This window comes from Taudactylus pleione, unplaced genomic scaffold (assembly GCF_031769625.1).
Source record: "Taudactylus pleione unplaced genomic scaffold, aTauple2 ptg000479l, whole genome shotgun sequence".
NCBI classification, from domain to species: Eukaryota; Metazoa; Chordata; class Amphibia; order Anura; family Myobatrachidae; genus Taudactylus; species Taudactylus pleione.
The window spans coordinates 15,540,388-15,567,401 of NW_028284881.1; the positions used below are offsets into that span (position 1 = coordinate 15,540,388).

The 27,014-nt window shown below is 40.6% G+C and overlaps 1 protein-coding gene and 1 long non-coding RNA gene across 4 annotated transcripts in view; one reads left to right on the forward strand and one right to left on the reverse strand.

The window, feature by feature from the left end:
- The window catches only part of SRRM4 (serine/arginine repetitive matrix 4), a 178,089-nt gene that overhangs the window by 136,554 nt on the left and 14,521 nt on the right, over nt 1–27,014 (forward strand). For both annotated transcript variants that reach the window (XM_088449250.1, XM_088449251.1), the window contains exons 7-8: nt 7,280–7,372; nt 11,647–11,776. In XM_088449250.1, coding sequence (XP_088305376.1) covers nt 7,280–7,372; nt 11,647–11,776 — 223 coding nt within the window. The remainder of the gene's footprint in view (nt 1–7,279; nt 7,373–11,646; nt 11,777–27,014) is intronic.
- The window catches only part of LOC148503001 (uncharacterized), a 61,955-nt gene continuing 55,398 nt past the window's right edge, over nt 20,458–27,014 (reverse strand). For both annotated transcript variants that reach the window (XR_015869953.1, XR_015869954.1), the window contains exon 4: nt 20,458–21,194. This is a non-coding gene — a long non-coding RNA (uncharacterized LOC148503001). The remainder of the gene's footprint in view (nt 21,195–27,014) is intronic.

Here is a 27,014-nt window from a genome sequence, read left to right on the forward strand (position 1 = left end):
ACAAGTCTACTGTCACTGCATATGATACTGTCCTCAAAGCAGCAGCGACAAGCGTGCGTCTGTCTGTTAAAGGGTGGTGACACCCTCAAAGTGTGCTACACAAACAATAAAAATATTGTTCTTTTTTTTTCTGTCTTTGTGAATTGTGTGGGCTGTAGCCACACTTGCATCCTCAAAGCAGCAGCGACAAGCGTGCGTCTGTCTGTTAAAGGGTGGTGTAACTCTCAAAGTGCTCCAAAAAAGAAAAAACTATTTTTTTAATGTGTTTGTGACTTGTGTGCGATGTAGCCGCACGTGCATCAACAAAGTAGTGCCAAGCGTGCGCCTGTGTCATAAGTAAAGGGCCGGCTGGCTTGACCGTTAAAGGGTGCTGTAACCCCCAAAGTACACTCCAGTCCAAACCAAAAAAAAAAATATTTTCTGTGTTTGTGAATTGTGTGCGCAGTAGCCGCACGTGCATCAACAAAGTAGTGCCAAGCGTGCGCCTGTGTCATAAGTCAAGGGCTGGTTTGGACATCTGGTCCAGACTGAAGGACGTGCCAACAATTTCTGACAAGTCTACTGTCACTGCATATGATACTGTCCTCAAAGCAGCAGCGACAAGCGTGCGTCTGTCTGTTAAAGGGTGGTGACACCCTCAAAGTGTGCTACACAAACAATAAAAATATTGTTCTTTTTTTTTCTGTCTTTGTGAATTGTGTGGGCTGTAGCCACACTTGCATCCTCAAAGCAGCAGCGACAAGCGTGCGTCTGTCTGTTAAAGGGTGGTGTAACTCTCAAAGTGCTCCAAAAAAGAAAAAACTATTTTTTTAATGTGTTTGTGACTTGTGTGCGATGTAGCCGCACGTGCATCAACAAAGTAGTGCCAAGCGTGCGCCTGTGTCATAAGTAAAGGGCCGGCTGGCTTGACCGTTAAAGGGTGCTGTAACCCCCAAAGTACACTCCAGTCCAAACCAAAAAAAAAATTATTTTCTGTGTTTGTGAATTGTGTGCGCAGTAGCCGCACGTGCATCAACAAAGTAGTGCCAAGCATGCGCCTGTGTCATAAGTAAAGGGCCGGCTCGCTTGACCGTTAAAGGGTGCTGTAACCCCCAAAGTACACTCCAGTCCAAACCAATAAAAAAAATATTTTCTGTGTTTGTGAATTGTGTGCGCAGTAGCCGCACGTGCATCGACAAAGTAGTGCCAAGCGTGCGCCTGTGTCATAAGTCAAGGGCTGGTTTGGACATCTGGTCCGGACTGAAGGACGTGCCAACAATTTCTGACAAGTCTACTGTCACTGCATATGATACTGTCCTCAAAGCAGCAGCGACAAGCGTGCGTCTGTCTGTTAAAGGGTGGTGACACCCTCAAAGTGTGCTACACAAACAATAAAAATATTCTTCTTTTTTCTGTCTTTGTGAATTGTGTGGGCTGTAGCCGCACTTGCATCCTCAAAGCAGCAGCGACAAGCGTGCGTCTGTCTGTTAAAGGGTGGTGTAACCCTCAAAGTGCTCCAAAAAATAAAAAACTATTTTTTTAATGTGTTTGTGACTTGTGTGCGATGTAGCCACACGTGCATCAACATAGTAGCAGCGCCAAGCGTGCGCCTGTGTCATAAGTCAAGGGCTGGTTTGGACATCTGGTCCGGACCGAAGGACGTGCCAACAATTTCTGACAAGTCTACTGTCACTGCATATGATACTGTCCTCAAAGCAGCAGCGACAAGCGTGCGTCTGTCTGTTAAAGGGTGGTGACACCCTCAAAGTGTGCTACACAAACAATAAAAATATTGTTCTTTTTTTTCTGTCTTTGTGAATTGTGTGGGCTGTAGCCGCACTTGCATCCTCAAAGCAGCAGCGACAAGCGTGCGTCTGTCTGTTAAAGGGTGGTGTAACTCTCAAAGTGCTCCAAAAAATAAAAAACTATTTTTTTAATGTGTTTGTGACTTGTGTGCGATGTAGCCGCACTTGCATCCTCAAAGCAGCAGCGACAAGCGTGCGTCTGTCTGTTAAAGGGTGGTGACACCCTCAAAGTGTGCTACACAAACAATAAAAATATTCTTCTTTTTTCTGTCTTTGTGAATTGTGTGGGCTGTAGCCGCACTTGCATCCTCAAAGCAGCAGCGACAAGCGTGCGTCTGTCTGTTAAAGGGTGGTGACACCCTCAAAGTGTGCTACACAAACAATAAAAATATTCTTCTTTTTTCTGTCTTTGTGAATTGTGTGGGCTGTAGCCGCACTTGCATCCTCAAAGCAGCAGCGACAAGCGTGCGTCTGTCTGTTAAAGGGTGGTGTAACTCTCAAAGTGCTCCAAAAAATAAAAAACTATTTTTTTAATGTGTTTGTGACTTGTGTGCGATGTAGCCGCACTTGCATCCTCAAAGCAGCAGCGACAAGCGTGCGTCTGTCTGTTAAAGGATTACATCGGTGACAGCATCCAAGTAGGCATGTCAGACAGTCCGTACCTGTACTGGCAGGAAAAAGAAGCAATTTGGAGGTCCCTGTACAAACTGGCTCTATTTTACCTGAGTTGCCCCCCCTCCAGTGTGTACTCCGAAAGAGTGTTTAGTGCAGCCGGGAACCTTGTCAGCGAAAGGCGTAGGAGGTTGCTTCCACAAAATGTGGAGAAGATGATGTTCATAAACTGAATTATCAACTCTTCCAGGGAGACCAGCCTCCAGAACTTACAGAGGGACCTGTGGTTGTGGATTCCAGCGGGGACGAATTAATACTCTGTGAGGATGAGGATGTACACACTGAAGAGGGTGAGGAATCGGTGGATGAGGAGGATGAGGATGACATCTTGCCTCCGTAGAGCCAGTTTGTGCAGGGACAGATTAATTGCCAGCTTGTTTTGTGGGGGCCCAAACGAACCAATCATTTCAGCCACAGTTGTGTGGCAGACCCTGACGCTGAAATTATTGGTTTGTTAAAGTGTGCATGTCCTGTTTATACAACATAAGGGTGGGTGGGAGGGCCCAAGGACAATTCCATCTTGCACCTCTTTTTTTTCTTTGCATTATGTACAGTTTGGGGCCTAGTTTTTCAAACTGCCATCCTGTCTGCCACTGCAGTTTCACGCCTAGATGGGTCATGTGTTTGTGCCGCCCACTCGTGTCGCTTAGCATAGTCATCCAGCTACCTCGGTGCAACCTTTTGGACATAAAAACACTATTGTGAGGTGTGAGGTGTTCAGAATAGACTGGAAATGAGTGGAAATTAAGGTTATTGAGGTTAATAATAGCATAGGAGCAGAAAAACCTACAAATTCTGTGATTTTAGCTGTTTTTATGCTTTTTTTCAAAAAAATACAGATCCAAAACACAAAACCCAGAACCCAAAACACGGAAGGGTGGTTTTGGCAAAACCAATCCAGATCCAAAACACGAAGAAAGATCCAGATCCAAAACCAAAACACAAAACACGAAAAGTGGCCGGTGCACACCCCTAGAAATAATATACAGATAAAATGGCTGCATACTGTTTGACCTTTTAAGATAGGAACATTAACCAACATATAGGGGTATTTTGCTCCCCCTATAGAGCAATACCTTTCCCAGTGCAGGTACTCGTCAGGCAGCAGTCACCATACAGTTAACCACCAACGCGTTTCAACCCTCCAATCAGGTCTTTATCAAGGTGTATGGTGCAAAATGAAATAACCAGATGTTAAATAGAATCCCTAATGTCCCACATCCTAAATGTGGGCGTGTTCTCTAAACAGGTTCCACTATTTGAGTGGACTCTATGGAATGTTAAGACAATAAGGTGTTAACTTACTTTGTAGGAAGTTATGCTGTCGCAAGTTGGAGAGCTCCGTCCGCCGGTAACTGATAATACAGTATTTCCTCGTGTTGCGCTCCACTCCGTGGAACGCAAAACATGATTTCCTGTCCCGACGGAAGCTCTATCACATCGCAATGCGTTCCACCTGTTTGGAACGCATCACGTGGTCCCCCTATGCAGGAGTGTTCTTTAATGATGAGCCTATCGCACCCCAGCCCCGCGATGTAAGCGTTGGACATCGGTCCAGAGTGCTGGACGCAGTTATAATCTCCGTGTATATAATGTGTGAATGTACTAGTCCATAGTACACAGCAGGTCCACTGTTGTAAACTACTTGACATGATCTTATCTAAGCACACTCAAATCACATAAAACAAAAATATACATATACATTTGCATAAAAACATTTGCAGAAAATATTAAAAGGATCCCATCCAGATAAAACAGGAACATTAAAATAATAAAACTAATACTGAGGTCATATTTAAGAGGACTTATTAAGACATATTAAAAATTATAAACAATATATAAAAAATAATATCAGAAGTAGTGACAGAGTAATATTAATCAAGTTGAAACCTCATAAAAACCACTTCAATTCATAGTCTGCATTGAGGTCATGAGGTTCCAATATTTTCGCTTCATATATTAACCTCATCTCTGCTTTGTCCAAAAAGGTCTCGATGCCTTTAGTGCGCCAATTTCCATCTACTTTTTTAACGCCTATAATGCATCTAATACCTTTCACTGAATGTTAGTGTTTTTCTTGAAAGTGTTTTGACAGACCTTGATTAGTGACACCTCTCCTGATATTTCGCAGGTGTTCAGCCCATCTTTCTCGTAACTTCCTAGATGTTTTACATATATATTGTAAGCCACAAGGGCATTCAATAATATATATACAATTAACACTATTACATGTCATGAATTCCTGAATTTTAAACTTCTTTTTATTAGAATTATGGTAGATTCAAAGGTTTCCATTTTTGTTGCCTGGTTGGTGTGTGTAGTGCACACCAAACACGAGCCACACCTATAAAAACACTTTATTTTAATGCGAACAGTTATTTTCTCAGGTACAGCACTTTTTACTAATTATGGCCCTCATTCAGAGCCGTTCGCTATTTGCGGTCGTTCGTTTAAAAACAAGGGGTGGCTATTCAAATGATCCGTACGCACATTGCAGTCTGTTCACACCTCTAAGCCTGAACGAACTAGCAAAACATACGCTCGTTTATTTGTTAAAAACGCCCCCTGGCCGCTCGCACCATACGTCATGTCCGCTATTTATTAGATTAATCGAGTACATCGACCAGCGTATGAACTGCTCGCTATTCTTGTGGTTGGTGTTTGCTACCACAAATTTGCGAGCAGTTCTGGCTATAAAATAACCCAGTGACGTGGTCATTGACGCTGCTGTTTTAAATATACACACCCATAAAACGCCCGTTTTGACCTTTAAGCACGCCTGCGTTCGGATCTCCACTCCCCATTTTCAAGCACCTTCCCCTGTTACCACCCACATACGCCTCATTCTGTCACTCAAAATAGCAGGCACTCGCTATATAGCGTACAAACGATTTTCGGCCGCACTGACTGGTTCGCGCATGCGTACTAAAAAGCGTACGCATGCGCAGATGTGCAAACATCGCTCGGAACGAGCGTACTGCCGCTAACGAGCGGCTCTGAATGAGGGCCTATGTTAGGGGCTCTCCTATATGTAAACGTCGGCTTTTGAGGTATAATTTCCTTGAGTATTGGATCTTGTTGTAGGAGGAACCAATTCTTTTTAATGATAAGTTTAATGGCTCTGTATTGGTTGTTATATGTAGCATTGAATGGAACTTTAGGTTTCTTGTTAGTTTAATCTGCCTTTTTATACTGCAGCAGATCACTCTGTGGAATTACCCTCATACTTTCAATGGTGTTCTCTATATTAGTACCATCATAACCCTTTTCCAGAAATTTCTAACGTAAATCCTCAACTTGTTCATTGAACACATCTACCTCTGTGCAGTTCCTCCTTATTCTTTGGATCTGCCCTCTAGGAATATTAGTTAGCCATCTGGGGTGATGGTGGCTATTCATACTCATGTACGAATTATTGGGATTATTGTTGCTTCTGGTAGCAATACCCTCCTCCGTTAAAGTCAAATTAATGTTAAAATCATTATCATTAAGACTATTACAAAAACTTTTAAGGTCCTCGTCATCACCATTCCATATAAAAAACACATTATCTATAAATTTGTTTGTGAGTTTTAAGTGATTTGTGAAGATCACTGTTTGTCTTAAGCTGCCCAAGGTGGTGTGGATCGCAATTGTTCTTCTATATATTTATTACAAAGCCCAAATACCTATATGATAAACAGACCCTTGATGGATTTACTCATTATTATTTCCAATGACCCCATGCAAATATAGTATCCAACACTGATCCGGTGTGGGGACAGCTAATCTGAAAACCAGCTGTCCTCTCGAGCCCTAACACTGCTACTTCTGTAGCAGCAAAGCTTTACACTGCCTGATCTGATACCGCAGTGTTAATGCACATCCCTGAACTGGGTTCACACATGCGTACAGAGATTTATGACAGACTGCAAAGAGATTGCAACCCGGTACTCCTTCCTACAAGAAGCAGGGGTCTGGGAACTGTCGCCATCTGAAGATGGCGTCAGTTCCCTCACTCAAGTTCTGAAAATGTATTTTCATAGCTTGATTAATTTAGGTCCCTATTTTATTGGGACAGCGTGCCACATTGGGCAGTGGCGACACTAGACTCACCCTGTCACACCCAGTACTAGACTTCAGCGCGTGCTTGAAAAAAGCCATGCCCCTCTTATGTGCCATATCGGGGGGCATGGCCAAGTGTCACTCCCCCATTTTAGTCATGCTGGGGGCTTACCAAAGCGCTTTGGGAACTGCTGTGCAGCCCCTAGCCTCTCCCTGATCTCACTGCTGTTAGGTGACACCATCTGAGGGGGTGACACCAAAATAGTAAAACAAGTCTCATACTTACCTACATTTAAATGCTCCCCTCCAGGAGGTCCAATGGGCATGTGTGGGAGTTTGAAGATTAGTGTTATTACAGCCCCACTCACGTCTGCATAACTCTGTGATTCATGGCATCATACACCGGGAGGGGTTGGATGTAATGACACGTTTTGCTGTGACTGGCGAAGTGGTCACGGCTTCTGGATGGTGGGACCAAAGAATATTGATTCAAACTGATTGTCTCTACTATTTGCAGGCATTAGGCACAATTCAATCAATAGGAACAATTACAATAACAGGTGAGCAATATAAAAAATTAATTCTTGTGCTCACATACATTGCCATCACAAAAAATATTGTCCGAGTCTACTGTAGGTAACTGATTCAATTATGCAGTATTGCCTTTAATTTCTTTTGTATATAATGGATGGCTTGAAATGTTAGACATTTGTTTGTGTTAATGCATGTGTCTGTGATAGATGAAAATGATACTAATGGGATTTTTCTCTATCTTGAAGCTCACGTAGCAGGCAACGGAAATCCCATCATCATCATTACCGACATTCTCGCTCAGAAAGCTCCAAGTCTAGATCTTCAAGCTGTGAAAAAAGGTAACATAATATTAACAAGAATAATATATTTATTATTATTTTTAATATTAATAATAAAAAATAACCATATCAGGATCTGCAGTGTTAACTAGAAATGTGCAGTTTGGTTTTACTCGGATTTACTCGGCTATGTTCGGATCTCAAAAATGTCATCATATTGGCTATCTAGCTCTCACGTGTTTTGGGTAGCCAATAACATAAATCCGAACTAATCCGAACTTGCGCTAATTTGGCGATAAGAACCGAACAAAACCGAACCCGCACATCTCCAGTGTTTACAGTTGTTATCGTTGTAAATCTCAAGCTGGACTTACATATGCAGAAATGTAAAACTGCTAATTTGGTAGCTTTAGACTTTAAACACAGTTGATGTGCGGGCCACTGGCAACAAGACCTGTGCAAACACTATAGAGACGTCATAACTCCAGTACTGTACACACAGGACCTAAAAGCATACCTGCCTACTCCCCCAAATTTCTACATCCTCCCAAATCCCACCCACTTTTCTTTTCAGTGCCAGAGTAGGGCTCTATGCTGGCTCCACCCCCCACCAAACACATGTCAACATGACATCACACTGAAAGGGAGGGCCAGCCATCACTAGGAAATACAGTAGAGCACTGCCTATAGTGTACATAAGACACTCCAGTAGGCTCTACAGGCTGCAGGGGCAACTTTGCCACAGTGCTACTGGCTGTAGGGTCCCGTTACAGGCACAGGTGCAGTGGGGCAGCAATGTTGCCACCCTCAGGGCCCTGCTCCCTGGGCAATGGCACCAATCGCACACCCCTATTTATGGACTTGTCTTATCATCATGGTCACCAGGGGTACAGCTAGGAAGGTGCAGGCAGGGCGCCAGCAGAGGAGCAGTGACCTGGCTAGTAGTAGCAGAGGCAGTTGGGGAGTGGGTGGCAGATGCCCCCCAGCTCAGTTCTTTGTCACTGCTGCCTTCTTCTGTATTGCTGCATCTACCACACAAGGGCAATAGGCAGTGTTCAGCCCTGTACAGTAGCTGTAACTCACTGACATTTAGCTTGCATACACTTTTCCATGTACATGTAAGGACCCACCCCTGGCTTCCTCTATTTCCCCACCGGGTTGTTTTACTGTAGGGCAGGGGTTCCCAACCACGGTCCTCAAGGCACACTAACAGTCCAGGTTTTAAGGATAACCATACTTGAGCACAGGTGACTTAATTAGTTCCTCAGTTATTTTGATTTAACCATCTGTGCACAAGCATGGATATCACTAAAACCAGGACTGTTAGTGTGCCTTGAGGACCGAGGTTGGGAATCAATGCTGTAGGGGGATGACTCCCAGCCATGCAGTCCAACCCCAACAATAGTATTGATTGTTGAGAGGCGTCCGACAAGCGGTTCTCTGCTGCTGCTGCTGCTGCTGCTGCTGCTGCTGCATGGATCAGATGTCAGTGTAAAGGAGCAAACAGTGCACAGGTTGGAACTTTCAGGCTACTTATAGTCCTGTACTTCATGGGTTTCAGGAGTACACAGGGAGTGGGGAGAGGGAGTGTTGATGGGTGGTCATCTTATATATCGGAAGCATTTTAAAATGTTTTTTTTATTTATTTTATTTATAGCATACACTGTTTTTTACCTACTTGGTTACTGAACCCTGCCACTATGAAAGGGTATTTTGGATGTTTTTAAAATGGTGGTCAATTATTGATGAGTGAATGATATTGTACGGCTATCACAAATACTTTTAGAATTGTATGGCAGTCCCTGATGCTTTCTGTATCATATGGTGGTCACCGTTATGTTTTCTGCAGTATATGGCTGCCACTGACGCTCTCTCTATTATATGGCGGTCGCTACAATGTTCTCTGCATTACATGGTGGTCACTGTGATTTCTCTGCAGTATATGGCATTCAATGATGCTTTCTGATTATATGGCGATCAATGTGATGCTCTCTGCATTATATGGCGGCAACTGTGATGCTCTCTGTATACTATGGTGATCACTGCAATAATCCTTGTGGTAGGTGAAGTAGTGTAGTACAGGCAGAGAGTCTTGAGACAGTGGAGCCTACATCCAGAGGGGATGTCCAAAAAGTAAGCAAGAATAGCTCAAATGATTTTAGCCTGTATCACTTTTTATGCTGTAAATGCTAATACATTCTTAAATTAATTTGTAGTTCATTTCCCATCACAAAAAATGTATGCTGAATATATGAAAACTGAAGCAAAACTAAATGAAGGTGTAGAGCAGTCAGTGATCTTTATTTATTACATTTCCATCAATAAAAAATATTTTCTATCTCTGCTTATGGCAGCAATAGAAAATAATCTCTAGTTGGAATTAAGAAGTGGAGCGCCTATTTGATCAGTGATGAGAGAATACATTGCATATGTAAATACATTTAATGATGTCCTTAAATTGTATTTATACATCAATGCAGTCTCTCATCACTCCTCACATAAGTGCTCTACAGTACTTCTTTTCTTCTTTTCTATATGTGTTAGTAGGTAGCAGAACCTATTATGGAAGCTGCCACTTTGAATAGCTATTTATGTGATTGGTTGTTATACCCTACATTTCCTAGTTGGAATAACGAATACAATTTTACCGGGACAGCTGCTCCCTGACGATAATGGCTAACAGCAGCAAGGCAGAACATACCATTCAGTTTACCGGTAGGGGAGTGACATTTCTTTAACATTCCCTCCCTTTTATCAGTAACCATGAAGCTTGCAGCCAAACATATCAGCTCTTGTTGGGTTGCTAGGTGGTAAGGTGTTGTCCATAGTAACCATTAATTCAAACCTTTCTCTAGTACAGCTTGGAAAATAAAAGCAAACGTCTGTGGCAACTCTCTTTTTGTAAACGGGAAAATAGAGCCGACGGTGCTGAAGTTATTTCTATGCTGTGTTATTTGCATTCACTTTTATGACAGCTGCCAGGCTGTTGTGTGAAGATGGCAGGAGATTCTCTCAGCATGTGTCCGCTGCTTTTTGCAGACCTGTACAAGAGGGATCGCTCACCCCATTCATACAGCAACCTGGCAGGTGTCAAGTCTCAGGATTTGAAACAGAGAACACCTTTCAGTAAAAGTGCTGACACAGAAGCCACCTTTTCTTCTGATATCGCCGGCTACACATACAGCAATCATACTGTTTTTCTGCAAAATCTGTTGCTGTGCAATGGCCACATACAACAATAATTCAATTATTGAGTTCTTAGTACATAGGTGCTAAAAGCATGTCATGTATCCAATGAAGACCAGACAAACATAGACAAGGGGAAGAAAAAACAGACAGAACAGTAGTTAATGTACAGTATTGGAATATTTTGCACTCATGTGACCACATGCAAATACCTTCAAACCACACTACAACTGACTCCGTGACCAACTTTTTCTAATCTGTCTCTTTTTACTTCCCTTGTCTATGGCCCTGATTCAGTACGGATCGCAACTGCGAGTGCAATAGCGATTACGCACACAGACTCACTGCGAAAATATGCTAATCCTCTGTGATCGCTATGCCTTCGCAGCATAACATAAGGATGCCCACCTTACCTTACACACATCAGTAATACTTAGCAAGACTGCGAAACCATTGGTAACATTGAGTACAATCGGAGCGTAATGCACACTTGCACAAGCTCTGACCTTACGCAGGAATTGCTAACCTCATCACACGCAGTGAGTACACAAGCTGCATATGGCATCTCAGTGGCTAATTTATACATGCCCCTGCAACGGCGTTCAAACGCACTGCCACGCCTGCATTTTGTCGACCACCCCCGTCACCAAATGGTACTTCCTGTTAATCACTCTGCAATGGGTCTGCGTAGTCACTGTGATCGCAGTGGAGTGTTCTCGCACACGCACTGCGATGCATGCGCAGAACGCAAAAATTGGCCATTTGGGTGCGTAATCGCAGTTGCAATCCTTGCTGAATCAGGCACTATGTCTGGAGCCTTCATTTAATATAGGACATGCTTTTAGCGCCTGTGTTCTGAGAACTGATATATTTTGGCTCTAGCTAATCAGGTGGTGAATGACAGTTGTATAGGCTGCTTTTTTTTAGCACAGATGAAGGTTGATTTTTTTTGCTATCCTTTCAATTAGTGTGCAAGGCTCTAGAACTCGCAGAATAATACTCAAGGTTTGGAGATGTATAATATTACGCTGTCTGATTCTTAACACGACAGTGGATACTTATTGATACAAGCTGATGTCATGTTTATGGTTAGGATTGTTACATGTCTATTGTTTTAGAGGTTTGATTGTTTCATTTACTCATTTAAGACCAAGGGAGCAGCCTAAAGAAGAGAGACACCGATCAAGGAGAAAGAAACACAAATATCACAATTCTAGGTCTGTAAATAAGAAGCACAGAGATGTCACAAAAAACAGCATCTGCTCCACCACGAAGACAGTAAGTAGAACGCTTCATCCTGAAATAGCAGTGACCTATTATACTCTTGTGCTGTATAAAAGGATAGATGTGACATATTGCAGTTGTTTCAATTTAATGCTGGATGGATGTGAAAAACACACACACCCAATAATTACTTACCTGCAGCTTGTGGTGATTGTCTTACTATTGTTGTCTATTATTCATTTAGTTGCATTTAATACAAAAGATCATTTATAGATATAGAAGATTAATCTAATCTCTAAAGATGTTTAAGATGACCCCCAATCAGTGCGCATACACATACCATGAAACTAGATAGAGGAGTCAGAGTTATACTACAGACAGTGTAAAGAGACAGACAGGTGCTGGTAACAGTAGCTAAGCACATGATGAGGATACCCTTCTGCAACACAGGAGGTTTCTGTCCTTCCTGAGCTCTTCTGTTAGGACACCTGTGGTACACCCCAGTCAATCTCCATTCTTACCATTGTCCCCGGAGTATGTCGCCCACATTAGAGCCCTGTAATCTTCATCGTGATAAAGTTACCAAATTTGATTTTACAAAGTATTTTTGCATTTTCAGTACATCTCTTCCAAAAACACCCACTTATAAAGCCAAAGATATAAGAATGGGTGGTTAAGAATTATATTCAACGTTGGGGTCATAAAGTTCCAGGGACAAGCCTACTGTACAAAACCCTGTCACTGGGAATTAGGGACAGTTGACAACTATGATGTACCCATTTCCACTCTTAACATTATAAAGTTACTAGAAAAATGCTATAAGGTTTTAAAAGGGGAAGGGGGATCCAGTAAAATGCCCTATAGGGATAGTATGTCGTGAATGTGACGCTCCAAGTGCTCCAAATGGATGACTTCCCTTTGGTCAGTTCCAGTCGTTGTGTTTAAAATAAAATAAAAAATTATAGGTGTCAAAAACTATAATAGTTAGATGTATTTCACAAATGTATTTGAAAGAGTTTCAGTAGATTATTAGAACTTAAGTAGTTAATTATATTTTTATTTACAATGTACACAAGATTTTTTGTACTACCTTTATAATGGCCTACAGTAAATTTCTTCAGCCAAGTTAGTAATTTTCAGCCATATTTGTCAGACACAGTAGAATGTAGAATCATTCTGCATCATCAAGATTAAAATCGTAACCAAAGACAACGGATCTGATCAAGCCCGAGTATCTGGTTAGCTGCCAACTGCATCTGCATTTGTGTTCCATCACCAGTCTGACATTGCTTGCTTTATGTGATCCCTTTATTCAGTCTGACCCCTAATTATGTGTCTGTATAGTTTAGCCTTTCCCATTGATCACATTAGTCATAGATCAAGATGTTCTGCAAACAGACTGAAAGACTGGAAAATAACATCTTGGACCTAGCTGTATAGCAAGTATAACTACAATGTCAAACACTTCAAGTTTTGTCATGGTGAAGAACGCTATATATACTATTTGTAAAATGTCTTCTTATTTAATCAACTGACAGTGTAGGTTTGGAGGTCGTGTAAAGCTTTGTTTCTGTTATTCATATCACTGCTTCTCTTGGAAAATGGAAAAGCAGTATTTTTTTCTCACTGGAAAGGATAATCTAGTCTAAGTAATCTAATGTACTAAGGAACAAGGACTTACATTTATTAGATTGTATGTCAGTTTTGCTCAAATAAAAGCTTTAGTTCCCTTAGCAGAGGTTCCATGATTTGTGATGATTACAATGCAGATTAGCCTGTTTAGCATGCTAATTGGTCCGTCTACTATGCTAAATTTCCCGACCAGCATGCTAAGAGGTCACTGCTCTGTCCTACTCCACGTCAGCCCTCTACATCAGCTGTTGCCAACAAGTAGGGGACAGAGGACGACTGGGTGTGCTAATAGCATAATAAGCGTGCTCGCTGTATGGCCCCGTCCTGGGGGAAAGAAATTATTTCTCACAGAGATGGCAGGTCCTCTCTACATTGCAAAAATATCCCAATACATCACAAAAAAAAGATGGCTCCTAAACCCAATATTGAGTGTGTGCCAGCGTTTAGAGGAGGTAAATATATTTTATGTTCAGACATCATTGGCCACCCCTGTCAAATAGATATATTTACCTGTATGTGATATATAGTGTAGCCTTTGGAATTATATGAGCCACCTTTAGTCTGTGCAATACATGTATATTCAACAGACGGAAAAGACAGTTCTCCTCTAGTTCCCTACAATGCTAAGCAGGATTCTGAAGTAGTTAGGGGTGATTTGAGAGATAAAAATAAATGACACTTTAAATGCCAGCGTGGGTTATCAATTTCCTTTTCCCTGATTAAATGAATTGCAGACTGTGTGTCTATAAAAGAATTCCCCAGAGGGCAAATTTAGCTGGATGAAATACCAAGTGGCTTTCATTAGGTTTATTTCATTAAACACTATGTAACCATCAATGTCTTACATTGTGCACATTAAAGCTCTTTACTGGCGGATGTTTAGAGGGAGGCTGCCTTTATGTACTTTCTGGAGTGTGTAACCTCCCCACTGGGGTTTACAACATGCAGAGCCAGCTTTTATCATAGCACCAGTTCTACTCTCTCACATTCAATGTCACTGATCTGCACTACACGGCACATGCAATCCTTTGTTGTAATAAAGCTTCAAATCACTATTTATCCTTCTTACCAAAACTATTTAAAAAAAACGTTCACCTCTTTTGCTTAGAGGTTTAAATGTCACTCTTCATGGATGTATATTAAATATTATTTGATTGATTTCAAACACATGGGCTTGATATATATATATAATTTTGTACACACAATAGTTTTTTATATGTATGTACCCTTTCATGTTTCATCCACGTACCATAAAAACGGGTTAGATGCTAGTTTAGCACTTAACAAATTCTCAGACATGTGAATATCAGTGTTTTACACAGCAAGCAGAGCCGCACACATTTGTATTTTATAGTTTGACAATGCTATCATTGTATAAAAGCCTAACATCATTCCATGACTACTGTTCCTTACTTAGATATACAGTAGGTATTGTGTATGCATGTTATGGAGAATATTAGTATAACATAGGTGCTTTATGCTTTTTGAACATGTTGTGGGTGTGTACCTTATTTGTCTACATACAGTAGTCAATTCAAATACTGTGTATCTGTCAGGCACCCCGCCATTCCCGGGGGATATTTATGCTCATGCAGCAAGAACTTGGTGCCTATATTGCCTGCTACTTGCAGACTAATGGCATATTTTATTGCTGGGTTCCTTGTACCATGATTTGCGGGCCCACAAAGGGAGGTGTCCCTAGGCATAACTAAAACATTTTTTTTAGCATTGCCATTGCAACAGAATAAAGTGAGGACATACACTTCTTACCACGTGAGAGCGAATCAGATTAAAAAAACACTAAGTCCTGGGGAGATGTATCAAGCCTTGGAGGTCTATTTATTAAGCAGTATTAGGAGACAGATTGAAAAGTGATAAGAAAGTGATAAGGTGCCAGCCAATCAGCTCCCAACTGTCATCTCACAGGGGGCGGCATGCACTAACACTAACCGCCAGACATTGCATTAGTACTGATTGCATATGCACTAACATATGCGATCAGTACAGCAAAGGACAGCTCTTCCGATAACAGCTGTCCTTTGCGATCTCTGCAGCACAGTAGACTTCTGGGTTTATGACCCGGAGGACATCTGCGCATGCGCAGAGTGATGCGGTGGCCGCGGGGCATGCTGGGAGGGATCCGATCGGATCCCTCATAGCTGCGCGATGCGGCGTTACCCTCCGCATCAGAGCCCGGCAGCTAGCAGAATGATGTATACGAAAAATGCGGTAAACGGGGAGTTTACCGCATTTTTCGTTTACTGTATCCCGCTCAGGCTGTGTTTGAAATATGACAGTTGGGAGCTGATTGGCTGGCACCTTATCACTTTTTTTTATCACTTTTCACTCTGTCTCCTAACACTGCTTAGTAAATAGACCCCTTGGAGAGAGAAAAAGTTGATCATTGCAACCAATCAGCTTCTAACTTTCATTTTACATGCTGTGCTCGAAAAATGACAGTTAGATTCTGATTGGTTTGTATGGGCAACTTCTCCACTTTATCTCCGCTAAGCTCGGATACATCTCCCCCTAATTCAGTTTTTTGTAACCTTAAGATCGCGCAGCACTGAATCTCATTTGCCATTTGATAGCAGTTAAAGTGCCACTGACCCGCTCTTTACACATAGCTTACTTAGTCCAGCCATTATTATCAAAGTGCTTGTATTCCCCTCATGAATCGCATTGAAAAATTAGAACATCTGTACCATATTATTACACCAAGTCACTTAAACGCTTAATAAATATTTATTATAAATTATTTAAATATGTCTATAACTAACTACATGTCATTGCGACCAACTGTCCTTCAAAAACGTACTCTGGTTTGGTGATAATATAATTTCCTGTAGTCTATGGCATACTACATGTATTCCCTAGCCATGTAAGATGCAGTAAGTGTCACAACGATATCACAATATATGCATAGTTATGTGCAGCCCGTACTGCAATTTAAATCAAACCGCTCACATGAGGAATTGATTAGATACATTAAAGCTGTTTAACATGCAGATCCAGTCTACAAATTGTACCAACAGAATGTGACTTGGGAATCATTGCCTTCTTTTAGAAAATCAGATTTCATAACTAGTTCCATATCTCTGTCTTCTGTTATTTTGCAAGTGATATTATTTGCATAATACCATAAATGTACCCAGAGCTTCCATGTTAGTAACAATAATGCTACATAACTCATAACCTGACATACACGGTATTTGCCCTACAACATTATATCACTAGCCTGTATGGAAAATTGTCAGTCCCTTATAGGCATCCATCATTTTGGTAATATTATAATGCTTGGCGTGGCTTTATCCTTAAGGTGTAGGTTTTATAAAAGCCCACACATAATGCCTTCCTAAATATTGCTCCCCTCTAGTTTTTAAACCTATCAAAGCCACCAGTTTCATCACTTGGGGAGCTCGTGTCCAGCACTCCCGGAAATGCCAGGCTGTCCCCAGAGACTTTCCCAACACTGCCGTCTCCACCTCAGTGACTGGGAGCGGGGTGCTGCACAATAACATCACAGTGCTGCTCCCGGTCACTGAGGAGGAACCGGCATTTTGGTGTCACCCCCTCGGAGGGTGACACCCTGTGCAGTCCGCAACCCCCCTAGTGACACCACTGTTTGGATGCTTTGATTTATTTGTTTAGTACTTAGGGGTTTATGTATCAAGCAGTGATAAGTGTGAAGAAGTTGCCCATAGCAACCAATCATTTTCTACCTATTATTTTATAGACTGTTTTTCATAAATGCTACTTCAAAGCTGATTGGTTGCTATGGGGAACTTTTCCACTGGTCCACTTCTACATACTTTTCACTGCTTGATACATAAACCCCTATAGTCATTATTGTACATTTCTGGAAAGAGAAGTGTAAGAAAAAAATCACTAGAATTACCCAGCAACCCATCACATTCTGTTACAGTTTACAACAATTCACATAAACATCCGATTGACTGTTATAGGTTACACTACCTTAATTAGTATTACTAATGATCAGGAGACAGAATTGTAGGTTTTCAGAGTCATTGACAATGTATTGTTTTAAAAAGATTTCAGTGCATAAGAAATGAGGTGCTTTTCATGCCCATCCAGCAAGTAACAACTGAAATTGAGCATTTCCATCCTTTAGCACTACACCAATGGCCTCCAGGCAAAAAACTATTTAGGGAAGAATGTATTAAGCTGACCCAACACAATGAGATATTGTCACCCAATTTACTAGTGTGTAATACCAATGGGCCAACATTGTATCATCACCTCCTCCTGCTCACTCAGCAGCTGATCAGATCTGATTTGGAGGGATGGAAAGTCTGGATTGACAAGTGTGTCTGGCCTGAAGGCTGAGCAGGACATGTTATTATTGTAGCACCTCAGTAATAATAATATGAAAACCGTACCACAGAGGTATTGCTACTATCTACAATCTGACAATACATGTGATGCAGGTGGAATATTTCTGTAAAATCTGAAACAAGACAATTACCAAAACTGCTTTTTAGTGGCCATTTTAAGGTAATTCTGGTACTCATTGTGCCAAAACTTTTGTTTTTTTATCATTTAGGAACGCCACCAGTTATTGCCAAAGGCTGTTTTGTATAGAAAACTTGCCTGAACAGATGGCTCTTTAAAGTCTGATTCATTTTTAATTACCTGTGGTTGGGAAACTCATTATCTGCCATTTCCCTCAAGCCAGATAAACCTCACTCAGCCCAAATACCTGAACATAACTGTGCACATTGTTTTATGGGAAGACATGTTGAATTGTGAGTAGTGAAGCAGTACAATGAATACTAATTACTACTCAACAATATTTGTGCTGCCACTGCTGAAAACAAAATGTAATATATTATTTAATATAGTGAAATTCTGAGACATTGTTTTTACAAGACATTTGAAATAAGACAGATTAATTCTCCCAAAGAATTCATACTATTCAATATACTTTTATTCCTTAAGGCAGACACATTATGTCCCTCCTAGAAAATGATGGAAGAATTTAGCTAGCAATAATTCAAACCTAATTATCTTACGTTTTAAAGCAATACTAAACTTAATATACAAGTTGTTTTACGTAAAACAGCTACTAGTAACTATTACATATAAAATCATATAGCAACTGAATACATTATAAATAAGCATGTGATTGCGGGGAAACATGTTTCCCTCTGTGACCTTGACTTCCTATCTATAAGATGGCTGACTGACGCTGACGGGGGCCTTTCAGATAACAAAATGCCTGACAGAGAACAAAAAAAGACAGAGGTTGGAATGCACCAAATTCATTATTCATTATGTAGGTTTGGATCAATTAGATTTGAAATAAAATTCTGCCACATGATTACTCCAGAATGTTACTTGCATATGAAAATTTTTAAATAGAACCTAGATGATTAAATTATACAGTATTTTTCATTTTAACTCCAGGAAGTAATAACGGATTTCCCTGTGAACTAGAATAGGAGGGAAATCAGAATCTGGTTGGCCAAGTTCTAAGGGGTATATTTACTAAATTGAGGGCTTTTAGAGGTGGAGATGTTGCCCACAGCAACCAATCAGATTCTACTTAACATTTATCTAGCACCTTCTAGAAGATAATAGCTAGTATCTGATTGGTTGCTATGGGCAACATCTTCACTTCTAAAAACACATATTTTACTAAATAAGCCCTTAAGCCCTTAGTTGAACCCATTTTTTTCCTAATAAACCCCAACTCTAATTTCACATAACAATGCTCAAATTATGTCAAACATTACAAGATTTGTCTTTATCACATTTTTGAATGTTATACAATGGATCAGCTTTTGACACAGTATTACTTCAGTCAACCTTCAAATTCTGAACAAGTGAAAGGACAACTCCACCTTCAGTTAATTCTGCCAAACAAACATGTTTATTTTCATTGCGGAGATTCTATGCCCCAAGCTGAGCTTACATTGTCCTAACCAAATCTACATTAAAAGCAGAATTCTGTGATGGTGGAGATCTCCTGTTGTGTTGTTTAAAATGTATTTCAGAGTTGACACATATTGACTTTTAGATTGCTAAACAATCACATAATAATCATTTCTGTATGCAATATGATAACCAACCCATTCTTTAATTATCAACAGTGTAACTTAGACACTGCTCTCAAGGTACTCACCATATGAGCTCTGTCCATGTCTTTTCCACCGCACATATTGCAGAAGGCAGATGTCAGGGAGAGTGAATGTTTGTTTTTGCTGACCTGTTACATGTAATGATGGAATTATGTTACCTTTTTCTTACACCTTACCTACTAAAGGAGGAGATCCCGCTTGGTAAGTCGCTGATTCCTGACAGATGTTAGGGGTTTTATTAGAGTGAGGCACCTGCTAAATCTGGACTTACAGGGGAAAAAAACAGAATTCAATTAAGGAAAGTGAAACTGATAATATCTGTATACTTTATTTTCCTGTTTCTCTGCCCCTTTCTTACCCTCAGAAAATGGGGCATTATGACTTTCTCTTTATTGACATTTTTATTATTATTTTTCTTGCTTGTTATTTTTTTGTTATTGTACCATGTGTGGACACATTATTTTTAAGCTTCCATAGGGTCAATGAATCAGTCTGTCTAAGGAACATGCAGGGCTGAATGTAAAAGCATTTTTCTTTTATCGTTTTTTCTATTTTCTAAACGTTATATGTTATTTCATCAGATCAGATGGGATGTAGTTTGGTCATTATACAAAGTAGGGATGTGCAGGCTCGTTTCTACTCGGTTCCGTTCGTTTTTTTTTACCGAATCTTATTGGCTATCCAAAACTCGTGACAGCTGAAACCCAATAAGATTCGGTAAAAAAAACCGAACGGAACCGAGTAGAACCGAGCCTGCACATCCTTAATACAAAGCTATGAAAAATGTAGTCAACAAGTATAGTTTTTCTGTGGAATATCCGAAAAATCTACAATTTGATATAAATGAACTCAGAGGCTGATAAGTCTCCAAGGAGTTTATTTACTAAGCAAGTCCCCACTTGTCTGCATTTCTGGCCGCAGGATTTGAAGGGCAATAATATTAAATGCAAAACATTCCTGGTTTGGCATTTAATATTATTACCCTTTGAAATCCAGGGCCAGAACCGTTGCTTAGTAAATATATTCCCATATCTTGATCTAAAATAAGCTCATCCAATTCTCCTCACAGTTTGCATCCAAATAATTGAAAGCGATAATAACAGCTTCCTTTACTTTAATAATTTAGTGCAGCAACAATACTAATGCTTATGGTATGGTGTTGTGGGTGCGATATCTTGTCTTTAAAAGCTATGAACAGACACTTTTTAATGCCTGCATGAACCTACTAGAGAAAGAAATATATTTTTACTGCTAGAGCTGTCACGCACTGTGTTTTTTAACACTGCATGTTAGCAATGCATAACATTTAAAATGGCAGATATGTTTTTCTGAGAGAAAGTCACTACTACAATAGATAACAGTGCAATTGGGCTGTAATTGGCTGGTACAAATCATGTGGGTTCAGTGTTTCCACTTAGAGTTTGTTTTTGTTTTTTCACTGTTTTCAGGAAATTTGACCCTGATACGTTAATTTCAAGGAAATCAGGAACAACATTAATTCTAACTTATTGTAATGTTTTAACTTGAATTTAAATTGAAAAAAAAAAACAACAATAAACATGGCTGCCACCACAGCTTCTGAAATTGTGCTGGGGAGATGTGGTTTAGCTCTGATGATGTCATCATTATGACTGACTGTCCCTGTTCAGCCAATCGGAGAAAAGTAGGGCCAAAAACATTTTCTTGTGCTTCTTATGAACCTCAAGATGACGAAGATAGCAGGCAGCAGTCGTGTCACTCTAGATTAATTGCAGAAAGAAGGAAACAAAATAAATAACAAAGGAAAGTTAGTTTTCTTAGCTTGCATTTTAAATTTATAATTGTACCCCAGTAGTTTAAATAGAAATTTTCAAAGGGAATTCTATCAGGAATTTTGAGATTGAATCTAGGAAATCCCACATTTTTAGGGGTAGAGTAATAGTGCATACACACAGTCAGATATGTCAGATGATCGATTAAATGAAAGAACGATTTGCAAATGATTAGCAAATGATTTGCAAACAATTGAACGATTTTTTACTGTATTAAAATGAATGGAAATCGTCCAAAACTGACTGCAAACACATCAGATGTCAGATATCGTTATCTGACAATCGGGAACACGCATCGTTCATCGTTGCACACATGTCAGGTTTTCCTTCAGATATGAACGATTGAACTCTTTTTAAAATCATTATCATTCAGATCTGAAGAAAAAACTGACCGTGTGTATGCACCATAACGCTGCGTAGAGTCTGTGTAGAGGAAACAGGAAGTGGCTAATTAAAATATGAATACATCACATACTGAAGGATTCACCATGAACTGCTTCATCAAACCCCTAGAATGGCCACTCCCTGTGGGATCCAGGAGACTGCACTATTCTCCTGGGAGAGCGGAGAACTACCTGAATTTTGGTAGTCTCACTGGCATTCTGGGAGATTAGACAACTACTTATTTCATGTTACACACCATACACTATTTCCAAATATTGCCATTGACTGCTTGGCACTTAGGGCCTGATTCAGATGCTCGCAAGCGGGTCGATGGCCGGGCGATCACCTCAAAATAAATAACAAAGGAAAGTTAGTTTTCTTAGCTTGCATTTTAAATTTATAATTGTACCCCAGTAGTTTAAATAGAAATTTTCAAAGGGAATTCTATCAGGAATTTTGAGATTGAATCTAGGAAATCCCACATTTTTAGGGGTAGAGTAATAGTGCATACACACAGTCAGATATGTCAGATGATCGATTAAATGAAAGAACGATTTGCAAATGATTAGCAAATGATTTGCAAACAATTGAACGATTTTTTACTGTATTAAAATGAATGGAAATCGTCCAAAACTGACTGCAAACACATCAGATGTCAGATATCGTTATCTGACAATCGGGAACACGCATCGTTCATCGTTGCACACATGTCAGGTTTTCCTTCAGATATGAACGATTGAACTCTTTTTAAAATCATTATCATTCAGATCTGAAGAAAAAACTGACCGTGTGTATGCACCATAACGCTGCGTAGAGTCTGTGTAGAGGAAACAGGAAGTGGCTAATTAAAATATGAATACATCACATACTGAAGGATTCACCATGAACTGCATCATCAAACCCCTAGAATGGCCACTCCCTGTGGGATCCAGGAGACTGCACTATTCTCCTGGGAGAGCGGAGAACTACCTGAATTTTGGTAGTCTCACTGGCATTCTGGGAGATTAGACAACTATTTATTTCATGTTACACACCATACACTATTTCCAAATATTGCCATTGACTGCTTGGCACTTAGGGCCTGATTCAGACGCTCGCAAGCGGGTCGATGGCCGGGCGATCACCTCTGAATCAGGGCCTTAGTCTTTCCAAATATGGCATTTTCCTGCAACTTGGAGCACCGTGCCTAAGACATTCTAAGTCACATTTAAAAATTACTCCTGTCCGTCCTTATGTTTCCCCTGGCATTCCTAGCCTCATTAATTTGCTTGTTTGTGATTTTAGGAAGAAGAGCTTGGTGACATCGCCTCTATTTTGAATCTGGATAGGTTTAGTACTTGGGGGTTTTGGCATTCAGCACAAACATGATCAGTTTGTGTGTACTAATTGTTTAGTCAGGCCCGCTGTCACTGACAGAATTCAGCGTTAGTAGCACATGGGGCTCCATCTGTGTAACTGGAATCATAAGGTCATAAACCTGGCCCCATGTCTACTGTACGCGAAGAAAATAAATAGTGTAATGGTGCACTGGTCACATCAGTTCAATAAAATAGAACTTTAGTTTATTTCAAATATTTCCAACACCAAATTAATAAATAATATCTAAATATCCATATACCCTACATATAAATGTACCATATTCAAAAAGTAGGGTGAGAAAATATTCAATATAATCTGTGACAGGAATTCCTAAAAAACACTCATAACAGACAATACATTTTATTTGTGGGAATAAATAATGCTATCAGTTCTGTGTTTGTCTTAAGAAGCTATGTAGGAACTTTTTCAATATCTGGTTGTTATTGCAACATTAGTTGCACCTTACCCATATACAATGTTACAAATGTCTCAGTGTAGCCTCCAATGAAATGAACTGCATAGAGGTGAAGCTTTAACAATGTTGATTAATCTCTCTGTGTTAATGGGCCTATCCATTACACCATTTTTTGCACGATCCGACCAAAACCAGGAGGTTTTGGTCACATCGTACAGAAAGTCCTGTAATGGATAGCCGGCAAGGACCAGTGATTGCGCGTGCATGCTGGATCCTTGCAGACCCCAATATCTACTGAACATGCCCGTCAACCTGATGACGATCGTCAGGTTCGGCATGTTCAGAGATAGGAGGTTGGGCTCCTGCACTGAATGATGTTCAGTGAATGTCGTTCAGTGCGGGCACCGCACCTCTGCAACCTGAAGGTCTGAATGCTAGTCGTTCAGTCTTTCAGGTTGCCTAGTGGATAGACCCCTTTAGTGTTAAGCTCATTTTATTGTACTTTATTTCCTGAACCGGGTTCATTCTTAGATTTATTTACCATGCTTAAAATAATTTTTTAGATCATAAATGTCCAAAAATTATGATTTATAAAACAATAATGAACAAATGTCTGTGGGGACATCTCACGTACATTATTCATTCCTGTCCTGAAGTTTGACTCATACCTATGGTCCGTATTGGATAACAAACAGAATGAACCACTTATCTCATGTCTCATTCTCATTGTAGGAGGTCGCTTAGATGTTTATAAAAATATTTTAGTGCTGTTTCCTCATCTATAAAAAAATAAATCTAAATAATTTGAAAAGTTGCACAAATATATAATTAACTGCAACGTCAAAGTAGTTAGTGACTATGAAGCTGTCACTATAAAAATACATATCAGATTGAGAGATTTAGTTAAAATCCCAGTTAGAGAATGTTTACAGTGCTTATTATCTATTTATTATTATTTGTTTCAAAAAAATGACAGCTGTTGTCAAGTGTTTCTCTGAAGCTAAAACGATATTATTGTGCTCTAATAAAGAGCTAGCTTTATATGATTTACTCTCTACATTCATTTGTTTGGTTTAATCACTGCAACCTCACGGGGTCGTTACAATCGTTTGAAGGCTGTGTTTATCGAACGTCACACTAATTGTGACTTTCAGCCGCTGTGTAGGAAGCTTGTAATTACTGTGACCTTGAACAGATTTCAAGTCATGGCACAGATTTAAATACACAGCTATTAAAAGTGACATATAAATATGGTGAAAGCAAACAGTTATTTGAGCCTTCTCAGCAGGACTCGTAAGACCAATTACCTATCAACACTGATTTCAAGAGTATCTAGAGATCCTGAGATAAAACAGTGTTCACTGATGCTTGGCTTCTACGCATCACAATTAAAGAACAAAGATATCAACTTTTCCACAAACTTGAATAGTAAGATAAAGGCGATGTCCAGCCATATTAAATATTCAATGTTAACCCCCTTCCTGCCCTGACTAGCAATGCATTTTGTCAAAGATTCAATGCATAGGGCCGCTTATGTTACGGAGGGCATACGTTCAGAATGTCGACAATGGTAGAATGTCGACATGAACTGATGAGCCTGATTCAGAGGTGGACGGAGATGCTGCTGCGTTGCCCATGTGTCTGTTTGCATATGCCATAACAAAGGCCTTCCCTGGTGTATATCTGTGCATGCAAATGTGCAAGGACTAAGACACCAACTGTCAGTGTCCGTAAACGCTGAAATACAGATTGTTGCATCTTTAGATGCACTATCGGTCGCACCATCAAAGCTTGCACCCAGTGCAGTTTTTCCGTACATCTATGGCTTGCTATGTGAATAGTCGAGCATCTGTGTACTCAACTGATTTCACTAAAATGCCCACAAAACTCCTAGAACCCGCCCATAAGACAGACCATCTCAGTGCGTGCGCTATGCAACCTCCCTGTCACCGCGAAAGAACGTCCATCATTTTTCCAAAACATTTCCGATACTGTGCAGCTTGATTGCAATAGCGCCTTTGAGCGTACAATCTGTGCAACACATGTGCCATGAGAGTTTTTGAGGATTTTGGTGCACTAGCAAAAAATGCTGAACTACATGAACATTGGCATCGCGTGCGGCTCTGAATCAGGCCCCAGATCTGCATTGTGAATGTCAACAATAAAATGTTGACAGCTGATTTTTTTTTAATGACATTATGGTTAAAGTTAGGCTAAGGCTACAATTAGGGTTTGGGTTAGGGTTAGGCTGTGGTTAGGGTTAGAATTAAACATACTTACCTTGTAAATGCAAATCCACATAGTCAACATGCCAACTGTCAACATTCACAGTGTCGACATTACATCAATGTCGAGATTGTAAATGTCAACATTTGACAAGTTGACATTCTGATTGTCGAAATTCAGAACATTTCGACATTCTGAATGATGACATTCTGAGCGCCAACATTTTGAACCACACCCAGGTGGAGATACCGGCCCCCACCACCAAGTAGTGCTGTGATAGGTTATTTGCGTTTCAGTGCTCCAACACTTTATGGCGCAGTTCAGTTATCCCATGATCTTGGTAATGTGCCAATAATGTGGAAAATTATAACAGGTGAATATTGTGACCCCAAAATTGCTTATTTTACCTTGCAACATAATAAGGGTGCGCAGTAAAATGAGCGATAGTGCTCTGCCGTAATTATCTATGACATGCGCAGTGCACATGGTGACCTTGGATAATTGAATTAGACCCCATATGTGTCTGTTCAAGCTGTATAACAAAAATAGCTACTTTCCCCCAATCCTTATATTAGTCACTGCAACTTACAGTACATTCCATATTACTAGAGCTTGGTCTTTGACATTCAGAAATCAAAAATTAAACTGATAGACTGACAAACACATTGGTTGGAATTATCAATAATTACCAAATCACAGTCAAATTCTAGTGCCAGTCGCCTACAAATAGTGATTTATGGCCCTCATTCAGAGCCGTACGCTCTGAGCAGAGCGCACGCTCTGCATGAGGGCCGGGCTCCTTTTTCATGGAGCGTCCTCCTGGACGCTCGTATAGCTGTGGGTCACCACCCACAGGCTATACGAGCGTGCATTTTGATGGCCGCGATGGTCGTGACCATCGCGACCATCGAAATTGCGAGCCGGAGCCTGCGGTTGAGGTTTTCAACCGCAAGCTCCGGAGTGATTTTGGCTCTATCAGAGCCAAAATCACTCCCACTGACATCACTAGTGATGTCAGTGGGCCGGCTTCTGACGGGAGGCGTTCCCGTGGGAACGCCCCCGTCAGGGAGGCACGCCCCCGGCACGCCCACCAAAGGGGGCGTGCTGTCAATCAACATTGACAGCACGCCCCCTTTGATCGGACACAACGAGCGAAGGAAAGTCCTTCGCTCGTCGTGTCTGGCGCATGCGCACGACGGAGCTCCCTCCGTCGTGCGCATGCTCAGTGCAGACCATCGACCCACTTGCGAGCGTACAGCCGCTCGCGAGTGGGTCTGAATCAGGCCCTATGATTTTAGAACTATTTGCCTGAGCAATGCTAATTTCCCTAGTTTCGATAAGGACTTTCATAAATGCTCTTCCCC